The sequence below is a fragment of the Aptenodytes patagonicus genome, chromosome 9 (genome assembly GCF_965638725.1).
Source record: "Aptenodytes patagonicus chromosome 9, bAptPat1.pri.cur, whole genome shotgun sequence".
NCBI classification, from domain to species: domain Eukaryota; kingdom Metazoa; phylum Chordata; class Aves; order Sphenisciformes; family Spheniscidae; genus Aptenodytes; species Aptenodytes patagonicus.
Window position 1 is genome coordinate 23,117,099 of NC_134957.1, and position 17,872 is coordinate 23,134,970.

At 45.2% G+C, this 17,872-nt stretch overlaps 1 protein-coding gene across 14 annotated transcripts in view; it reads right to left on the bottom strand.

The window, feature by feature from the left end:
- Positions 1-17,872, bottom strand: part of ARHGEF9 (Cdc42 guanine nucleotide exchange factor 9) — a 235,122-nt gene that overhangs the window by 78,072 nt on the left and 139,178 nt on the right. For all 14 annotated transcript variants that reach the window (XM_076347465.1, XM_076347470.1, XM_076347463.1 and 11 more), the window contains one exon: positions 3,881-4,060. In XM_076347465.1, the coding sequence (XP_076203580.1) occupies positions 3,881-4,060 (180 nt within the window). The remainder of the gene's footprint in view (positions 1-3,880; positions 4,061-17,872) is intronic.

Sequence of the window (17,872 nt, forward strand, 5' to 3'; positions counted from 1 at the left end):
AACAAGTAGCATCACCACTACAAGCATATGAAATCCTGTTTAAAATTCCTGCTGCTTTTTTCCAATTGTACCTCCCACCCTTTCAGACCCCTAAAAGTTGACAGGACATTCAAAGACACTGTGCAGCTAATCACAAGACTGATGGTTGCACCCTGTGGCTGTCCAGCTACAATACAACATAGATACCACCTTTGTCCGTCCTAAACGCAGCTCATTATTCAGCCTTAAACCTAGTTCTGGAGTTCTCATCCGCCTCTCTAATGACTTACGGGTTTTCATAACTTTCTCCCTGAGCGCAGCAGGAAACCATTCACCATTGCTTACTAGCTCCAAATCTTACTTCTCCTATGTTGTGCTTTTTCTCTTCCCCAAAAAGCATCGCTTTATCATCCAGTTTCTCCTGGAAAATTCCTGTGCTCCCAAAACTCTGTGGCTTTCCTCTCTCCACCTTTCTTCTAGCCAATTCTCAAGCTACTAAGAGGATAACTGCAGGTGTTATGCATGGAGACAATTCCTGTACGTGCAGGCAATTCAAGTGCAGTTTTTGTTTGCAACCCCCCAACTATGCATGTAAAAGAGGCCAAGGGAATCAGCAGGTTACTGTTTTCCTCTGCACTTGCAAATGTGAATTTTTCCTGCTATGAGATTTTGTGAGTGCCAAATGCTTTGCCAAAGATTTTCATATGATCTGGCTGGAGGGCAAGAAGCGTCAGACGTCTCATTGCAAACTAGGTTTCCAGCCCAGTTTTGTCCTCAGAAGCGATCCAAATGACTTTTAGAGGAATCTGACTTTGCAGTGATCTTCTGCTGCACCCCCTGTTCGTACCTACAAGAGCCCTGCAGTCTAAAATATCCTGAAATTAATCCGATTTAGTTTTATACCTGTCTGGTCTGTCCTGTCATCCCTTACTTCAACTGCTTTTCATCCTCCGCTATGCAACATGTTGTTCCCTTTTCCTCCTGTACTTGCATAAGAGAAATACAGATCTAAAGGAAAGCAATTATTTTGCAAGTAAAACTAGAACCACCCAGGCTAAATCAGGCAGTTTTCTGGCATCGTCTTAAAAAAGCGGGGCTCAAAGTACAACAGAGAAAAAACCCAGCCTCCTAATTATGAAAGAGCGATCAGCTGAATAAGAAATACAAGAAAAAAAATGGAGAGAAGAGCAAAGTGAAGTGTGTTTGGGTTAAACGGTCCTTGACAGGACCCTGAAGGAGCATAAACCTGCCGCAATGGTCCTGCAAGCAAAAAAGGGGTTACAGGCACCTTCTCTAAAGGCCCCAAAGGCTTTGCAGGCATCTGGTTCAAATTACTTACCAAGAAAGACAGAGAGTGAAGGGGGTGGGGGGGAATATGCAAGAATAGAAATGAAGAGGCAAGCAAGCGACCTCAGCTAACAGAGGAGAGGAGAACATGACAGCCCAAATGGCAGTTGTTTTCTCAGCACAGGACAACCAGCGAGTGGGCTGCCTCGTGGCAGCACACCGAGAAGTGCTGCGTGGAGAAGGCAGCTCTGTTTTGTAAACCCGAGTGGCAAATTTTCCTCTTCAGCCTCCCTTGCAGAGCTGCGGACAAACTGTGCCAGAACTCTGCTTGCATATTTTTTGTAATGCCTGGTACTTATTTTTAAATATTAATTATCATTCATGGCAGCAAAACCATGCAGTTTCCCCCTTTGGGAGCGCATCGTTTGGTCCCAGGGCAGGTGTCTGGTCCCAGCCCGCGCTAAACAAGTGTCTCACAGATGGAATAACTGAGCCGACCTCTTGCAGAGCTGATGGAAGGATTGATTGTGTTGGAGTAAAGTCAAGCCGCGGGGTTGTGGCATTAGACAGAATGGGCAAGAAACTTGCCTGGTAAGGCCATCATGATCCTAAGCACCAAGGTTTGTTCCAGGATGTTGTTCAGACATTTGTGTACAACAGTCTGAGATTCATTGATTCCTCTCCTTTGTTTTTCCCAGTTTCTAAAATCATCCTCCCAGCCTTTGAAAAGTGTAGGGAGAGATGGGAGGGTCAGCCAAGTCAAACGATCCAAGGTTTTGGGCCTTAGAGTAAATGGGCTGGCTTGTTTAGTTGTTTGGTGTGGTTTTTTAGAAAACAGGATAGCACAAAACAAGACTGTCATTAAACCTACCACAAACAGTATGTTTACAACATCACACACAAAAGGATATTAAATCTTTTCCCCTGAATCGCAAAACAAACAGCACTGGTCAATGCACTGAAAAGTTAAACTGGCCCAGAATATTTCAGTCTCCAAATTAAACAAAAATAAACAGACAGACAGATTTTTCTAATTCAGCCTTTCCAGCCAGCAACACAGATGAGATGTGCTCGTGACACAGGTGAGGATATTTTCTGCAATAAGATTATCATTTTGATCACACCTGATGCAAATCCACTTTCCAAACTTGTTCTCTCCACTGGCTGCGGGGGTCGGACTCACGGTGTCCTATTCAACAAAATACTAAACACTACTTGTGATTCTGGGCCAGAATAACAGCATAAGCTTTTTCACGCAGGCAGCCCAGGCTCCAGTTCCAGCCACTGATCTCTCGCTCTTAGCACTGGCCAGACCGAGGAGAGACAGAAGAGCTGCATCATGTGTCCCACAGGGGAAGAAAAAAACCCTGTGCGCTGGGGAGGCAGAAGCGAGCAAAGGTCTGGGTTCCCTTATCGGTGGTCATTGTACATCACTAGGAAACACCAGCTCATACATTTTAACCCAATTTTCCTAATCCATGTGGCTATTTCCCAGATGAAGGGATACAATCAAACAGGGATGGTGATGATGCAGGGTTGCCCAAAGGAGGGAGGGTTCAGAGGGAGGGTAAAGACAGGCAGAGAACCAAAGCAAACATGGCATCTCCTTGGGATGCGGCATGGTCTTCAGTGTGCATTTCAGAGAGAACAGTCTTCCCCTTGACTGCCACGGAGCTTGTCAAATTGCCTGGGAGGCTCAGAGGAAAGAGTTATCTTTCACACAATTTTACAAGGCAAAAGAAATCTTCATTTTTTGAACCATACCTCCAAAGCTTCTAAAGGAATTAAATCTCTGATCTCACCTATCGACCCCTGCGCAGAAGGGAGAGGAGAAGGAAGCGCACAAGGTCAAAGCCGACGTCTTGACTCCCCGAGGAAGGCTCGAGAGCGCCCAAATAATGTGGCAGGAGCCGACAATAGCAAAAAGGGCATCTTCTTGTCCCTTTGCTTTCTTAGCACATACTGAGCAAAGAAAATTAAGTGCTCAAATCCTTCTTATTTGTGAAAGGCCAGATCACCGCTGGAGGTGGCTGGGTACAGCAAAACCTGCTTCAGCAGAAAAACAGAGACAAGCAAAATGGTTCCTTGTCCCCTTAAAAAAAAATAACCAGAGCTGGTCACGGACTAATTAGTGAAGTAATTTTACATCCAAAACTGCTGAAGAGTCAAAACGCAGCACTGCTTTTGGAAAGGGCAGGGCTGATACCTCCCTGTGCGACACGCAGACCAGAAAGCTCTTCCGAATGCAGGTCGCTTGTAGCCGGCGTGAACTTTTAGGCCCCACCAAATCATCTATGCGTAGCCCACATGATACTTAACTGGTTTTCCAAAGAACTGCTTAAGGAGAGAGGCTACAAGATGTTGAGACACACAGGAAAGGCCACTCCATATCCCAAGAACATAAAAAGCAAAGCCAATACCTATTCCAGCCTCCCTCTACCCCACTCTCATTTCTTGTGAAACTTTCTTTGCTCCCCATTTTTCAGACAGAGAACAGACACACTGGAAATAAGCAGCAATGATAACAAACACAGTAACCAGTTCAGTTCATTGACCGTTCCGAGCAGTGTCGGCAGTGATTCATTGTAGCGGTAAAAAGAAGAAAGTCACTCACCCTCACGAAGCTGGCGGGAAACCATCCTTCTTCATCATCGATCTGACCCCACCACCAGTCCTTGTTGGAAGCATCCAGGACCTTGATAACGTCTCCTGCTTTAAACGCCAACTCCCGGTTGGCCATGGTGACGTGATCCCATACTGCCTCAGCACTTACAATAGAACCACCACTGATCAGCTTTGAAAACAGAAAACCAGCAGTCAATAAAAGCTCGGTTCCCCGACGCAAGCACATGCACAGCAGCAGCACAGAAAAAAGCACTCAGCCAAAGTAAAACAATTTTCCTCCATTCCAATCCATAACAATTTCACCCTCACGTGGTGTAATCCAGCCTGCGACCATTTCTACAGACCGCCCTTCTGCTCCTAACCATGCCACGCAAGCGAGCACCGCGTGTGGATGTTCAGCACCTCTCAGGTCCTGGCCCCACGCATGGGAAAAGCAACAACCTCCCCTGCCACCGCCACCGCCACCACCACGCCATATTTATGAGCATGCAGATCTGTCAGGGTACATGGCTTTCAGGTACAATTCGGTTAGCATAATGTATAGCTGGGACTTCCCAAAAATGGCAAAACCAAGCGATGGTGTCCTGCAAAGGAATTTTCGTTTCAGAGCAAGTTTGCTCAGTTAAAGGATCAAAAGTCAGCTCGAGGCTCAGAAGGCTTTCCATGCAAATCCAAGCAAAGTTTGCAAACGTATTTAGAAGAACACTTTTTTTTTAAAACTGAGAGTTCAGTATTTGTTTAGTGCTGGTGATGTACTGACATCCCTTGCTTTTGAAATCTTCAAGCTACGCAGCAGATAAGAAGGGCACCGTGGCACCCTGCTGACCTGTTTCAGACCCAACCTGGAGCGCAGCCCAGCTCCACGGCACATTCAAACCTCGCTCTGCCCACAAGAAACCTGCCGGCGTTGGCTGCTGTGACAGCCTTCGGGGTGCAGATACCTGCCCACTAGAAACTGGACTGAGGCCAGACTTGCGTCCGACAGGACCTACTGAACGTCTCTCCACGTAGAGCAGATGGTTGCCTTAGAGCTGGACCAGCACCACGGCAAGGACCTAACCAGTTCTCATTTTCATTGTGAGCCACCTAGTTTTACATATATAAAACTCCTGCTTAATGCTTGTGGGAAGGACTCATCCGAACACTGGTGCTTGTGCATCCACAAGACAAATCATCCATCCATGCCTGGGACACCCGCTGCTCCTCAGAATGATAGTCATGTATTTTTTTAACAGAATAATAAATTGTGTTTATCTTTCATCCACTGCAGGAATTCTGCACTGAACAGTAAGACTGCCCTAGCAAATACAGACTTCACCCATATGCTTATTAGCTTGTCAGAGCCACCCTGAACCTTGTTCATTAATTCTGCCGTCTGAGACGCACTGAACATGCACTTGGGCTTGCCTCCAAATCAGAATTTCAGCTCACAAAGAGCTCAGCGCTGCAACCATTACAGACCTTCCACATGGCAACACTTTAACAGCCACAGATACCCTTTCAATTTAGGCAAGCAATACAAAGCATAAAGACAATAACCCGTCGCAGCGGTTATGTAAGTGCCGAAGCACTGGGAATGGTTAGAGTGCTCTTAACGGCTCTTTTATAAGTTTGGCTTACCAAAATGCCTGCTAATAACTACCTGCACAGTAAGAACTTGCAGTAAGCCTTCTAGCACTGCTGCAGGGTTCTCAGCATAAACATATAAGAGCATTCAAGTCCCTACAGGCAATTCAGTCAACAGATTAAAGGACCTGATTTACTGTTTTCCTTGAACTGACTTTCCTTTAAGAAATCAAGCTCCTTAGGTTTGTGACAATTACAGTTGCAGTTTCAGCTCTTCAATTATCAGAGCCAGTTGTACGTAAAGCAGCAAGATCTAAGAGAGCCTAACTTGACACTTAGTGCCTTTCATCCTCAAAGCCAAGATGTATCTAGTCAGCGGACCTCTTGTTTCTGCAGTAGATAAAGTAAAACAATGTTCTTCCTACTTCGATTTTGACAAATCGTCCTTTCTAGTCCAAAATCAGCTGTAAAAGAAGCATGGCTTGTCTGTATATCATATAGGGGATTTCCACACACGAGCCTCACAAGATCACCTGATAGCAGACAGAAAAAAAGGTGCGGGTTAATAGCAAGCTCTCGTTGAAGAGTCAAGCAATGGAGCTAATCGATGTGCAGAACTTATCGCAGAGGGTGTCTACTGTATTAGTGTGGATTTCTCTCACGTTTGGGCATTTGGCACAGAGCTGCAAGGAGCTAGGCACCAGAGGACCCCATCCAAACTAGTGGCAGCTGAAGCCAGATGGGTAAGGGCCCTCAGTTCACCCCAGCTCTGGGCCCTCACTTAGCAAAGTAGGGTAGCTACATCTGGAAAAATAAGAGTTATAAAGATTGATTTCTGTTTCCAGTGCAACAACTGAATGCTCAGCCCAGGTAGTGATATGTTTCAGTGCGTCCTCACAACACCTCGCATCGCTCTCAATCAAGATTTCTAGATGCTTTCATAAATATTAATCAGTTTAAACCACAAAGAACCCCAGAACAGATCTGGAAGGAATGAAGACTTCGCAGCTGAAGAAAACCCCCTTAATACATTCAAGACCAGTTAACAGTCATCTGTTCTTCTGCCAGGACTGAGCTCTTCTCCTCCCCCAGTGTTTCCCCTTTGCCATATTTATGGACACTGTCCCTCCTCGCCCCAGCCTGTGGTTTCCCAGGTTAAGCAAGCTCTGCTCTTTCAGCCTTGTCCTGGCAGACGGCTTTTCCTTCCCCTGAGCATTTCACCAGCCCTTTTCAGCATCTAGATATTTTGCCCGCATCTTTCTTGAACACAGATGACCAGAACTGTAAATTCTATTCCCAAAGAGACCTTACCAGAGATCTGTGAAACAGCAGGAAATATTTATTACAGTGTCACAGAAATCTTGCAGTAATACATAAGATCTCCCCCTTTTTCCCATGGCTACCTCCCACCAGTGGCTCATGGTGATCTTGCATTTAGCTTATCTAAATAAAAGAGGTAGAGTACATTCTCTTTGTCTAGAAAATCAGTTTTCTTGTCACAAAATAAATCAGGTTGGCCTGACACTTGTTCCTTTTGTCAATGCCAGTGGGTATTTTAGTCCATTTTTCACTGATGATGAACCAGGAACGGAGCTATTACGCAGAAGCCGTGTTTCTGCTTTTTCTGCTTCAGCTGACATAGACTTTGCTGTCACTTCACACACAGGCAGTTCTGGGCACAAACTGCCACAGAAACGTCACTGAAACCAAACTTCAGAGGGATTGTGTTTTAGAGCTTCCTAGCCTACTTTGCAAAAGTGCATTTCCGAGCCTGAGGCACAAAATCCCAGCTCCAAGGAGCTTGGCCAGTGGCAAGGGCTGGCAGGGACTTGCAGAGGGCCAGAAAAGCAGGGGGGTGTGCTCGGCCTTTTTCTGCCGTTAACGCAGAGATCTGGAAGATGCTTTCAGTGGATGTCAGGAGCCGAGGTGGCTTTGCAAGGTGTTTCTTGATACTCAAGGAGAAAGGCTGCAAGTTCTTGGTTTTCACCGTCTAGTGCCAGCAGACAGAAGAAAGGCCCCTTTAGCTGGTCCTTTCCAGCCCCTGGCACATATCACTATCCCAAGAAAGGGATCCACATGCCAGGAAGCCTGCAAGCAAGCCTTGGCCTTCCAAAATACAAATACAGTTCAGCCTGTAAAAAAAGGACAGCAACGGGATGGCAGAATTCGAGTTCCAGCCATTGCATGTGCTGGGTCCATTGAGAGAAGGTCAGAGCCTAAAATTAAAGATCCAGTTTAATTTATTTTGCAAGACATCTTGCTGCATCTGTGGAGCCGTCTGACTCTTTCAGGGCAGGGTTACAGAGACAGATCCTGACATCTGCAGCAGCAAGAGATGATGAACTAGAGAAAGGTCAGGATAAAATGTTATTTTCTGAGAGAATTCAACATAGGAGCTCTTCGCTCCAGAAAGTTCACGTCTCTTGGTTTCAAATCTGGGTCTTAGCACCGTGGTCAGACATACTCAGCCAAAGACCTTGAAAGGGACTTACCTCCCATAATTTTAGATGCCTACCACACAGCATCTGAGACAGTCATCTGGACTCCTTTATAACCAGTGAAGAGAAAGAGACACATCTGGAGTGTGATTCACCTCGGCTATTTCAGTTGCCTACCTTCGAGTGAGGTGAATCATGCCCTAGAAATTACTACTTCTCTGTGTTTAATTGGGTGATGCAGAAGTTTACATTTCCAACATCTTACGCTCATCCCATTTACAATTTGGCCATCACTAAAAAGGGGTAACAAAGAACTGGATTTAACAACGATAATCACAATAGGAATAGTCAAATATTAAATCACACTCCCTCAGACACAGCAGTTTCTCAGTATGCGAAGGTGGTTGTAAATGAAATTATGTTCTCCGTGCCCATCGGAAGAATTCACAAAATCCCAGCCTTGTAAATTTACAATAATGAAGACTTAGATATTTGGGAAAAATGTCTTACTCATAAGAAGGGGGAGGTAGCTAGAAGAAATGCAATAGGTGATAATATACATTTGGTTTTGACATACCCTGGATACTGCTTGTCTTCCAGGTGAACGTCCTAGTTCCCACTAAAATCAATTATTCTTGTCAGTTGGTTGTTCAAACTAAAGAGCCCAAAGAGAAGAGTTCCTCGATGCTTTTACCATGTAACATCAGTGCAGGAGAAATGCCCAAGAGCATTTCTTAACAACAGACCTGAGAATAATTTTTACTGTTTTATGGGAGACTTCAGAGGACTGCCAACCGCTTTCTGTCTGGGGTGAAGAAAAAACTTTCTCAGCGCGCAGAAGACCAGATTAACTATCGGGATGCTGGGCATGGACTAGGGACCAGAGACACTGTTCAGCATGGGTCCTTCTTCACCTCCTAGCAAACACCTGGTCATGGCTGAAGATAAGTACCAGGCTAGGCAGATGAGGGGCCACTTCTATGTCCCAGCACCACAAATAAATTTACTTAATGAGGAAGAGAAAAAGGGAATAAAGACAATGCTCCTTCTAATTATATGCACAGCTGACACGTTTCTGGAACACACACTAAGAGCAAGAACATGGGCTATTATCACTGTATCACCAGGATCGCATCAGCCTTTCCAGGGATTTTGACTACAGGTTTCCAAAGCGCTCTGTAAACCTCCAATAATTCAGTCACAAACCCTCACTCTGAAGACGCTTATTTAAGACACTCCTAACACCCATGTACAACAGGTGAATGCTTTCACAATAGCAAGTAAAGTCAGTGGAAAGGAATTAAACCATTCCTACTTAAGGTCTATGTGGACTTTCCTTTCTCTTCTAGTCTGGTGTTATTTCCAGGATGGAACGTGGCCACTGGAAATACTGAGTTACATTAGAGGTGCTGCCAAAATAAAATGACAACAACAAACAGTAAAAAAGGGTTTCAGAGGACTCTGCAAGTCACCACCTCCGGGATGCAGTGCCGTCAGCGCGTGCCAGCTGAGGGCTCCTGACCCTGGCACACCATGGCATGCCATGGCAGGGATGTTGGAGGCTGTACCACAGCAAACATGCCGTGGTACATCGTTGCAAAACCTCTGCTGAGCTCACCTAGCTGTGATTGTCCTCACTAGTGTCGGGAAAGCTCAGAAATGCCCATCTGGCAAATGATCCCAACTGTCTCCTCCTTCCCTCGTGCTTTCCAAAGGCCTCAGCCAAGGGGGAGGGATTGTCATTAATGCCACGGGGGCAGCTTCCAAGGAAAATAAGAGAGGAGCTCAAATGTGGTAGTTTGACTCTGGAATTTGCAAGTTTTTTTTCTGGCCATGGCTTTGTGGCACTGCTATCAAGACAAAATAACTCTCCCTGCCAAAGTAAGCAGAAAAATAAAAATAGAAGGAATAACAGGAACAACACCCTGTTACATGACAGGGCGGAATCACTCTGCCTAACCCCATTACTAGAGCAAGCCTGGAGCAAACCAGTATGACCCAAAGGAGAGGAGGGGAAAGGGGATGCCATGAAAGACCCTCCTGCAGCAGCTGGTCCCACACACCTTGTCACTCCCTATCTCACAGTCTATATCTATAGCACATCCTGATCAAAAAAGCCCAGGATCATGGCTAGGATGGTTTTTTTAAAGTACATTTCAGAACGTGACCTCTAAACCAATGTTTACAACTTCTTCCAGGCTACTGCAGGGTTTAAATCTACCAGCCACAAACTGGCTGTGTCACTGCAAAGGAACTTTGCTCCCGCTCTACAAGATGGGGCAGCTTGGAAGAAGAGTTTGGGGAACGGGTGAGCCTCTGCCTCTGATCCATCTGCTGCATTTTCCCTGACTTTGCTCACTTCCAAAGCCACGACGCACAGTTGGAGGCCAACATCTGCTCCTTCTCAGCAACTGCCCGCAGTGAGGCAGCCGAGTATGAAATATGTTTTAATGAAATCAGCCACTATTGCAAAATTTTGCTAAGTATTCCCAACTAATCAACACTTACTGGCTTCTTATGGGCCAACTTGAAAAAGAAATCAGGGACTTACTGGTCCCTGGAGACTGAAATGGGCAAAAAATAGCAAAAATCTTTTCAGGGGGGTGATTTGGTTTGAGGCTAGGCCACACAAATCACTATTACCTATCCATACCTCATCCAGGGATAGTCATCGTTAGCTCACGAGATTCTGCACTGAGTTTCCAGCACAAAGTTTCTCACTAGTCCAAAATTCACTTAATGAAGAGCCTCCTTCCCAAAAAAACCCAAAGAAATCTACCATAGATGACCATCTCCTTAGAAAATTCAAAGTACCTACAAAGTTTCTAGGACCATGGCCTCTGAGTAATATGAATAATCTTAAGGCAGGGATATATTTCTCTATTAGATCTTTTATTAATGCATCCATAGAGTTATAACAGTAAAAAAAAAAAAAAAGAAAAAAGCTCTGGGTAGTTCCCTTTCAAATCAGCATTACATAAACTATGTACTCCTCCACAGGAGCGGGACAGCAGGAACAGGGAGCAGGCTGTGAAGGGGAGATGGAGAAACGTGGTGAGACTACGCCATTTGTTCAAATTGTTCGTGTACAGACATGCCCTTTATTCAGACAACATAAAAGCACTGTAAAATAACAATAGCATTTCCCATTGTATTCAACAGGCTCTTCCATAATGGCAGCAGCCAAAACATCTTCAAACAAGAATATACAGAGAGCTGGCATTCAGAGTAACGAAATCAATGCTCAAAGTAACCCCAGCAGAACAGGAGACACACGATCTGCAAACCCCCAGCCAAATGAGAATACCACTTTGCTTCCCGTGTTCCCAGAAGAAAGGCACCTCATGCTGCTTTACCCTCCTGTGTTTTAATTGCATTGCTCCTTCACGAGCAGTAACACTTACAACACAGATTGATAGGGCTGTTAATCATGGGGCCATTTATTGCAACAGCAATGCCGTCATCTTAAAGATTTCCCAAGGAGGGCATTTATAGCCCTGCCGAGATCCACTCGTACGCCTCCCCCATGAAAACCACATTTACAGTACGAGCACGGGAGCGGTTTGATGGGGCGCTCACCTGAGCCGCGCAGAGAACAGAAGCTGCTGCCCATGTTTCAGTCCAACATTTCACTGGTTTTCACAACTAGGGCAGGTTCACTCAGTTGACAGAGCAGACAAAAAGGAGGCATACAAGAAAATGTCACCCCACCCCATCATGTTGTACTTTTGCTCTTGTACCATCTCCCAATAGTCCCTTTGATTGTGTATTTATTTTTAAACCTCTCGTCAGAAATTATACAAACTGAATAATGCCAAATCATAGTGAATTCGCCGCATGGCTCATTCACAAAACAAATGGGAGGGCATTTCCACTTGATTTGCTTATTCTCTGAAGAGGTGCAATCACACAAAGGTTAAGCACAAGGCAAAGAATTTCCCTTTCTGCTTTCAAGCCCTTTGATGAATTTGACTAATGGCTGGATTTCAGCTGAAAGAGGCTGATTGGAGTGAGAGAGCCTCCGATATCCCCATACTCTGGAAAGTCTGTCACACTTGGTTGGAAGCTTTATATATATCTATATCTATATCTATATATATCTCTCTCTAAAGGTGGAGAATCAGTACAGACTTAAAGGTTCATTAGGACTGAGTTATCTTTTTCATTGATTTAAGTTTTCTTGAAAAGACATTGCCTGGCACACGTGAAATCACCTGGCCTCACATAGGGCACAGTAGTAGACTCCAGGGTATGGTGTTAGTCTTACTCTCCACCTTATTATGGTTATTGTCCATGTCATTCCTATTAATAATAATAGCTGCAACACAGAGCTGCGTACGGTAACTGGAGAGCTGAGAGTGCCTATAAAACCAAGGCAGCAATGAGGAAAAGGCCTAGTAACAAGACAGAGTTACCGCAATAAAGCACTGCCCATGCTCTGGAGCACGGCGAGCCCTCTGCTTTGATGGTGCATATGTCACCGTAATTGCTTTCCAATCCCTTTTGCATACTGGGCACATTAAGCCTCCCCTTGCCTGATGACATCTCTTTCATGTAGAGTAATTACGAATAACCACTAACCATAATCTTTTAACTCAGATAAATTATGAGATCAGTTCTGGGACTCAAAGTTTAAACTGCTCCAGGGAAAACAGCACCTTTTGTCAAACACAGCGAGAGCAGCTCACGGCGCCTTACTGACTTGGAGCCAACACAGGCTGTCAGCATGAATCCCTCATTACAGCACAGGGAAAACAAACGTCTAAATACTCTTCAAGATCTAAACCTAAAATACCCGCGCAAATCCCAGTCTTCTGACCCCAGAACGGACTCCTCACATTCCTAAATGAAGGCTGTAACTACCTCAAAGACCTAGAGTTGTACTGGAAATCCTTCCTGTGATCAGAGGGCCAAAGCTGTGCTTTGATTTATGCCCAGCTTAATTGTACTGGGCTGAGCCTGCAATATGCTGTATGGGTGGGAGAAGCGGTCAGGATTACCAAGCAATGTTTCCAGCGCTAATAAAGCATCAGCCCAGCCCCGCTGCTCGCTGCGACAGCAGACATTGTGCCAGATAACATCGAAGCATTGTGTACAGACCACTGCAGGACTCGGGAAAAGATTGATGCATTTATCTCTCAATTCCCCAAGGTGCAGAATAACGCAGATAAGCAAAACGGATATTACAAAAGATATATAAATTAGGCTCTGGGAATGTACAGCGAGGGGCAAGAGGCTGCTGTGGAGCGCTGAGCCCTGAGCTAAGGGACCCAGCGAGGAGGTACAGCACTCAGCTGCACGGAGATCATCCTGAGCATCCCTATGCCCATGGTGTAGCTAATCCGCAACATCGAGATCCATTCATGGATAACCAAGACTTGACTGGAAATGTCAGGAATGCCAAATCTAGACTCATTTTACCCAAGAAGCCTGTCCTTACTGAAACGGGAAAGCAAAAGACTTCTCCCCCATGGAGCAGACCGGCTGACTGTAGGCAAACTGAGTTCATCTGAGCAAGTGAATAGTTTTTGCCGGGAGGGAAGATAAAATTGTAATTGCTCTAAGGAAGGCAAGAGCGCTTGATGGTTTAGAGATTATTTATTTTAAAACGTACATCACCTGTTACTCTGGGGCATGGGAGTTTCCAAAGCAAAAAGAAATTAAGGAGCAAATTACACAAATTACTCCCAGTGGATTGCATTATTTAACATAACACAGCTACTCACAATGGCAACAGCACACAGATCTGCTCATCCCAGACGTGGGGTCTTTACCCCTGAAGCTGCAGGAGAGCTGCCATCAGCCACCACAAAGCTGGTGACGCACAGCTAAGCCTTCCCAGCTCTACTTAGCGGGGGTGAACGGCACACAGACACACAGCTGCACACCCACCGGCATGTACACCAGGACTACCGCATGTAGCAACTTCACTTATCTAGAATCAGGCATTCATAGTGAAATGAATAAAGTGACAGGACCAGAACTAATGAAAGCATAAGTAGATACTTTGTCCTATAAAAGATGACACAGTTGGCCAGGGTCTAAAAATCATGAAAGGAAATTAATTCCAATGTAGGGCTGTTAATACAAAACAGAAACATTATTCCTGGATGGCCAAATACAAGGAACAAACAGCAAGAGCCCCTTCATGATATCAATCACTGCAATGTGTTTTTAAATACCTTTTAAAAATTAAGCAGATGCCTGGATTATGCCACGTTAAATCATAACGTATTAAAACACATCTTCAGTAATAGACTTAATAATGCACAATTCCCATATATTGGTATTGTAGTATGGTGCCAAAATGATAATATCAAAAAAAGGAGAGAGATTTTTAGTAAGTGATGAGAACTTGGAACTTAAAAAGTAGTCACTGTTATTACTGCAAATCAGTGCCCAGGCTGGATTAAAGTCCAGATGAATGTATTACACTGATTACACTCACTGCTCAGGCTCCGTATTTGCTGTTCTGATCTCTTGATTTCTTAGCGTAAGTCACTGCAGCTCACATCTAATACAGCCAAGGAGTGGCTTGTTGGCAGATGAGCACAAAGAGGGGAATGCCATCTACAAATTGTTTTGCAGATCTGAGCTTACAGAAAAGTTTAATTAAATGCAAGCTCAAAGTGAGCAATGGTTGGAGAAACAACACATGACCCCCAGAAACCACCCCTGGCTTCGGGTGACTTTGCAGGGGCAGTAACAGCCCCGGCTCAGCCGGCTGACTGCCAGCCAAGCCAGTGGAAAGCGGAGCCTGTCCAGCTGCTCTTGTGCAAACCAAGAGCCATCCAGTGAAAATCCCATTGCTTCCGTCTCAGGCAGCAAGAGGAAAAACCAGGATGAGCACCCAGAATAAGAAATGGCCAAAGCCTCTGGCCCCTAAATTATGATCTTCAAGAGAATTATTTCAGCAAAAACGCAAGTCTTCCTCACGTCTTTCAGTATTGCGGCACCTGAACCAAAAAGCAGCGAGAGGCATCCTGAGCTCAAAGGAAACACCCGGGCGACCAGAAACAGCCTCTGCTAGCCACCACCCCACACGCGCAATCAATAACACAACACAACACAACACACGCAGCAAGACAGAGCTCGAGTCGTTATAGCAACCACATCTTGCATTTACATCTCACCTTTCATCCGTGTGGACTCCCGAGAGGGCAGACAGGCAGGACTTAAAAGTAAGCGACGTAAAGCAGCTTCTCCCCTTGAGACGCTTGTTGAGCCAAACCCCGTGGTGTCCTCTGGCTCTCCAAGCCCTGAGCTCGCAGCCCAGGGTCGGCACAGCGCCCTGGCTTGGCCTCGCCTCCGCAGGCCGAGAATCTCTTGCTATATGCACTGCATCACTCACAGATTTCGAAAGCATTTAACATACTTCGTGCACACCCTGCCGTGACCACTGCTTTCGGGGAAGTAGCACACGGGGCAATGAAAGGAAGAGGGCTGGCACGGCGGGGTGTACATCACAGCTCCTTTGCTCCCTTGGTTTCAACAGAGAGATACCAGGTATCTGGCCCGATATTCTTATTCCCGTCTAAATGACTTTGCATTACCATAGTTTTTTCCTGCTAAAAGCTCAACGGACAATCCTGGATGTAAAAGGCTGCCTCGTCAGTAAGGTAATAAATTGATGCTAGTTAACTGTGCGTAACTCTCTTGCAGATTGTCATCAGACCTGTAAGCCTATTATATGGATTGGCCAGATCAGTAAGGGGATATGCAGCCTTCCACCTTTAAGCTGCTTTTCTCAATTCAGGTTAGGAATGAGTGCAAGTCACTGTCTGATGGCTTCTCAAATTTTATGGAAAATTGCCACAGCCAACATGTCCTCTTGAACGGAGTAATTCAAAGCAGACACTTGCCACAACCCTCTCCCTCAACTGGACTGCAGCTTGGATCTACACTTCTCAGCCTCTAATTAAAACAGGGTGGAAATCCTCTAATATCAGGTCTTTTTTCGAGTCGTCAACACCCGTTCTGAAACATGAGTTATCACCACAGCCTCCTGGGCTGCTCAGGGAGACAGCAGCTATCTCCGTGGCACAGCGAGAGAGCAGCCGCCAGCATCAACGTGCTCCCTCGCTGCCCACCTCCCGTCCCCGTAGCTGCCTGCAGCCACGCAAGCCCAAAGCGCACCACACCGCACCCAAACCCCTGTGCAGGTCAGAGGCTTGGCAGGAGCAACGAAAGCCCCGGAGCAGGTAACGCGAGCTTTGCCCAAGCACCTGTTAAGAGTGAGGCAAGCCATCGGCACGTTGTTTCTTATTTTAGTTTGTGCAAAATGCTCCTGCCAAAGCACAGCAGAGAGCAAGGCATGATGTGCGGTTGGCTCCACCATGCCAAACCGGTGCCATCTCTCCGTTGTTGTATAACCGGCCCCTTCCCCTCTCTCCAGGTCTCGCTGCACAAGACACATGTGAGTCCCGTCCCTCTCTGTTCCACCTATCCTATTCATAAAAGGCCACATTTACTGTCTAGTATAACAAAATTATCACCTAGATGGTGCTGAAGAAAACAGTTACGTACCAAGATAATTCTATTCAAAGTCTAGAGGGCAAAGTTGTCACAGATGAAATATCATTGTCTATTATCTGTTGGCAAACGCAGTACATAATGGCAGCCACTCAACTTAATGGCTTACATTCCAGCTCCTTCAAATGAGCCCATCAGCGCTGTATGTAATCACAGTATATATTTAAAAGTATAATTTCCATCCAAAAAGACCATAGCTGGAGCAATATGACTCATACAGTTCCCTGTGCATCAGAAAGCATGTCATGAAGACTGGGAATTTGTGAGCCAGTTACCATCTGTGTACAAATTAGGCCGTGGACATGATTCTTCAAACCTGTCGATGGCAAGCTCCCTCTGACATAAATGGCAATTTTGAGGCTGCTGAGACCCAAAAGCCAGGCCCTTTGCCTCTGCACCCGAGAGAACAGAAACGTTCTCTGAAGCTGTATGTGAAGTAAAGGGATACAAATATTAAAGAGAAATGCAATGGAATTAAAAGGCATCTCTCCCCATATACCTATTCCAGCACTTCATAGCTGCATAGTTATAGCTGCAAACTCGGTTTCATTTCTGCCGTAACAAAATCATCTCCTCAGCATAATTAGTGTGTTCATGTTAAAATGGGTCCAAATGCATGGGAAGAGGCATCCAAATATGATTTGTTTTTCAAGACAACGTGATTTTTTCCCTGGCTAATAGATTCGATTCATTAAGGAACAACAAGAGCCAAGCAAACTATTTGCAGCAAACGTTTGCTGATTTTAGCAGCCTCTCCTCCTTGGTGAATTATCCACGAACAGATTGGTTTTCACATTATTGTTTTTTACCTGCTATGATTTGACAACCTTTTTTAGTCTAACTTGGTTATGCATTGCTTACAAACTATCTGTTCTGTAACTACTGCTTAAAATTGTGATTATTCCTGATTTCCTTAATGGATCAATCAAGTCACCTGGCACTATTCTGTTCCTGGCCTGGATGACTATCACATTCACACACAATTTTCAAGATAGCTGTACTGAACATTCATGTGAGCAGATATTTGCACTAGGATTTGCAACACTATCTTAAGGCAAACATCTGAGTTGTCTGAAGGGGTTTTGAATGAATAATTTTCTGCATTATTCACCTACCTCTAGAAATAATGCTCCATCTGTTCATGGAACAGTTCCTTTTTCTTACTTAGGTAAAATGAAGGTCACGCCAGTGAAAGAAAAATTTGCACATCCCCAATGCCCTACAACCATACACATCCACACAAACGCACGTGTACCTGGTCAAGGTCATCAACCAGTCAAAGAAAGAAATACAGCTGTCAGGTTAAGGGGAGTGAGTAATAACCTAGTGCATCATTGCTGCGACAAGCACCCCAGGACACAGGCTGGAGTCAGAACATGTCCTTTGCAATTAATCATTAATCAGGATGTGTTACGACAAAGAAGTCAAATGGCAACTCTAAAGGT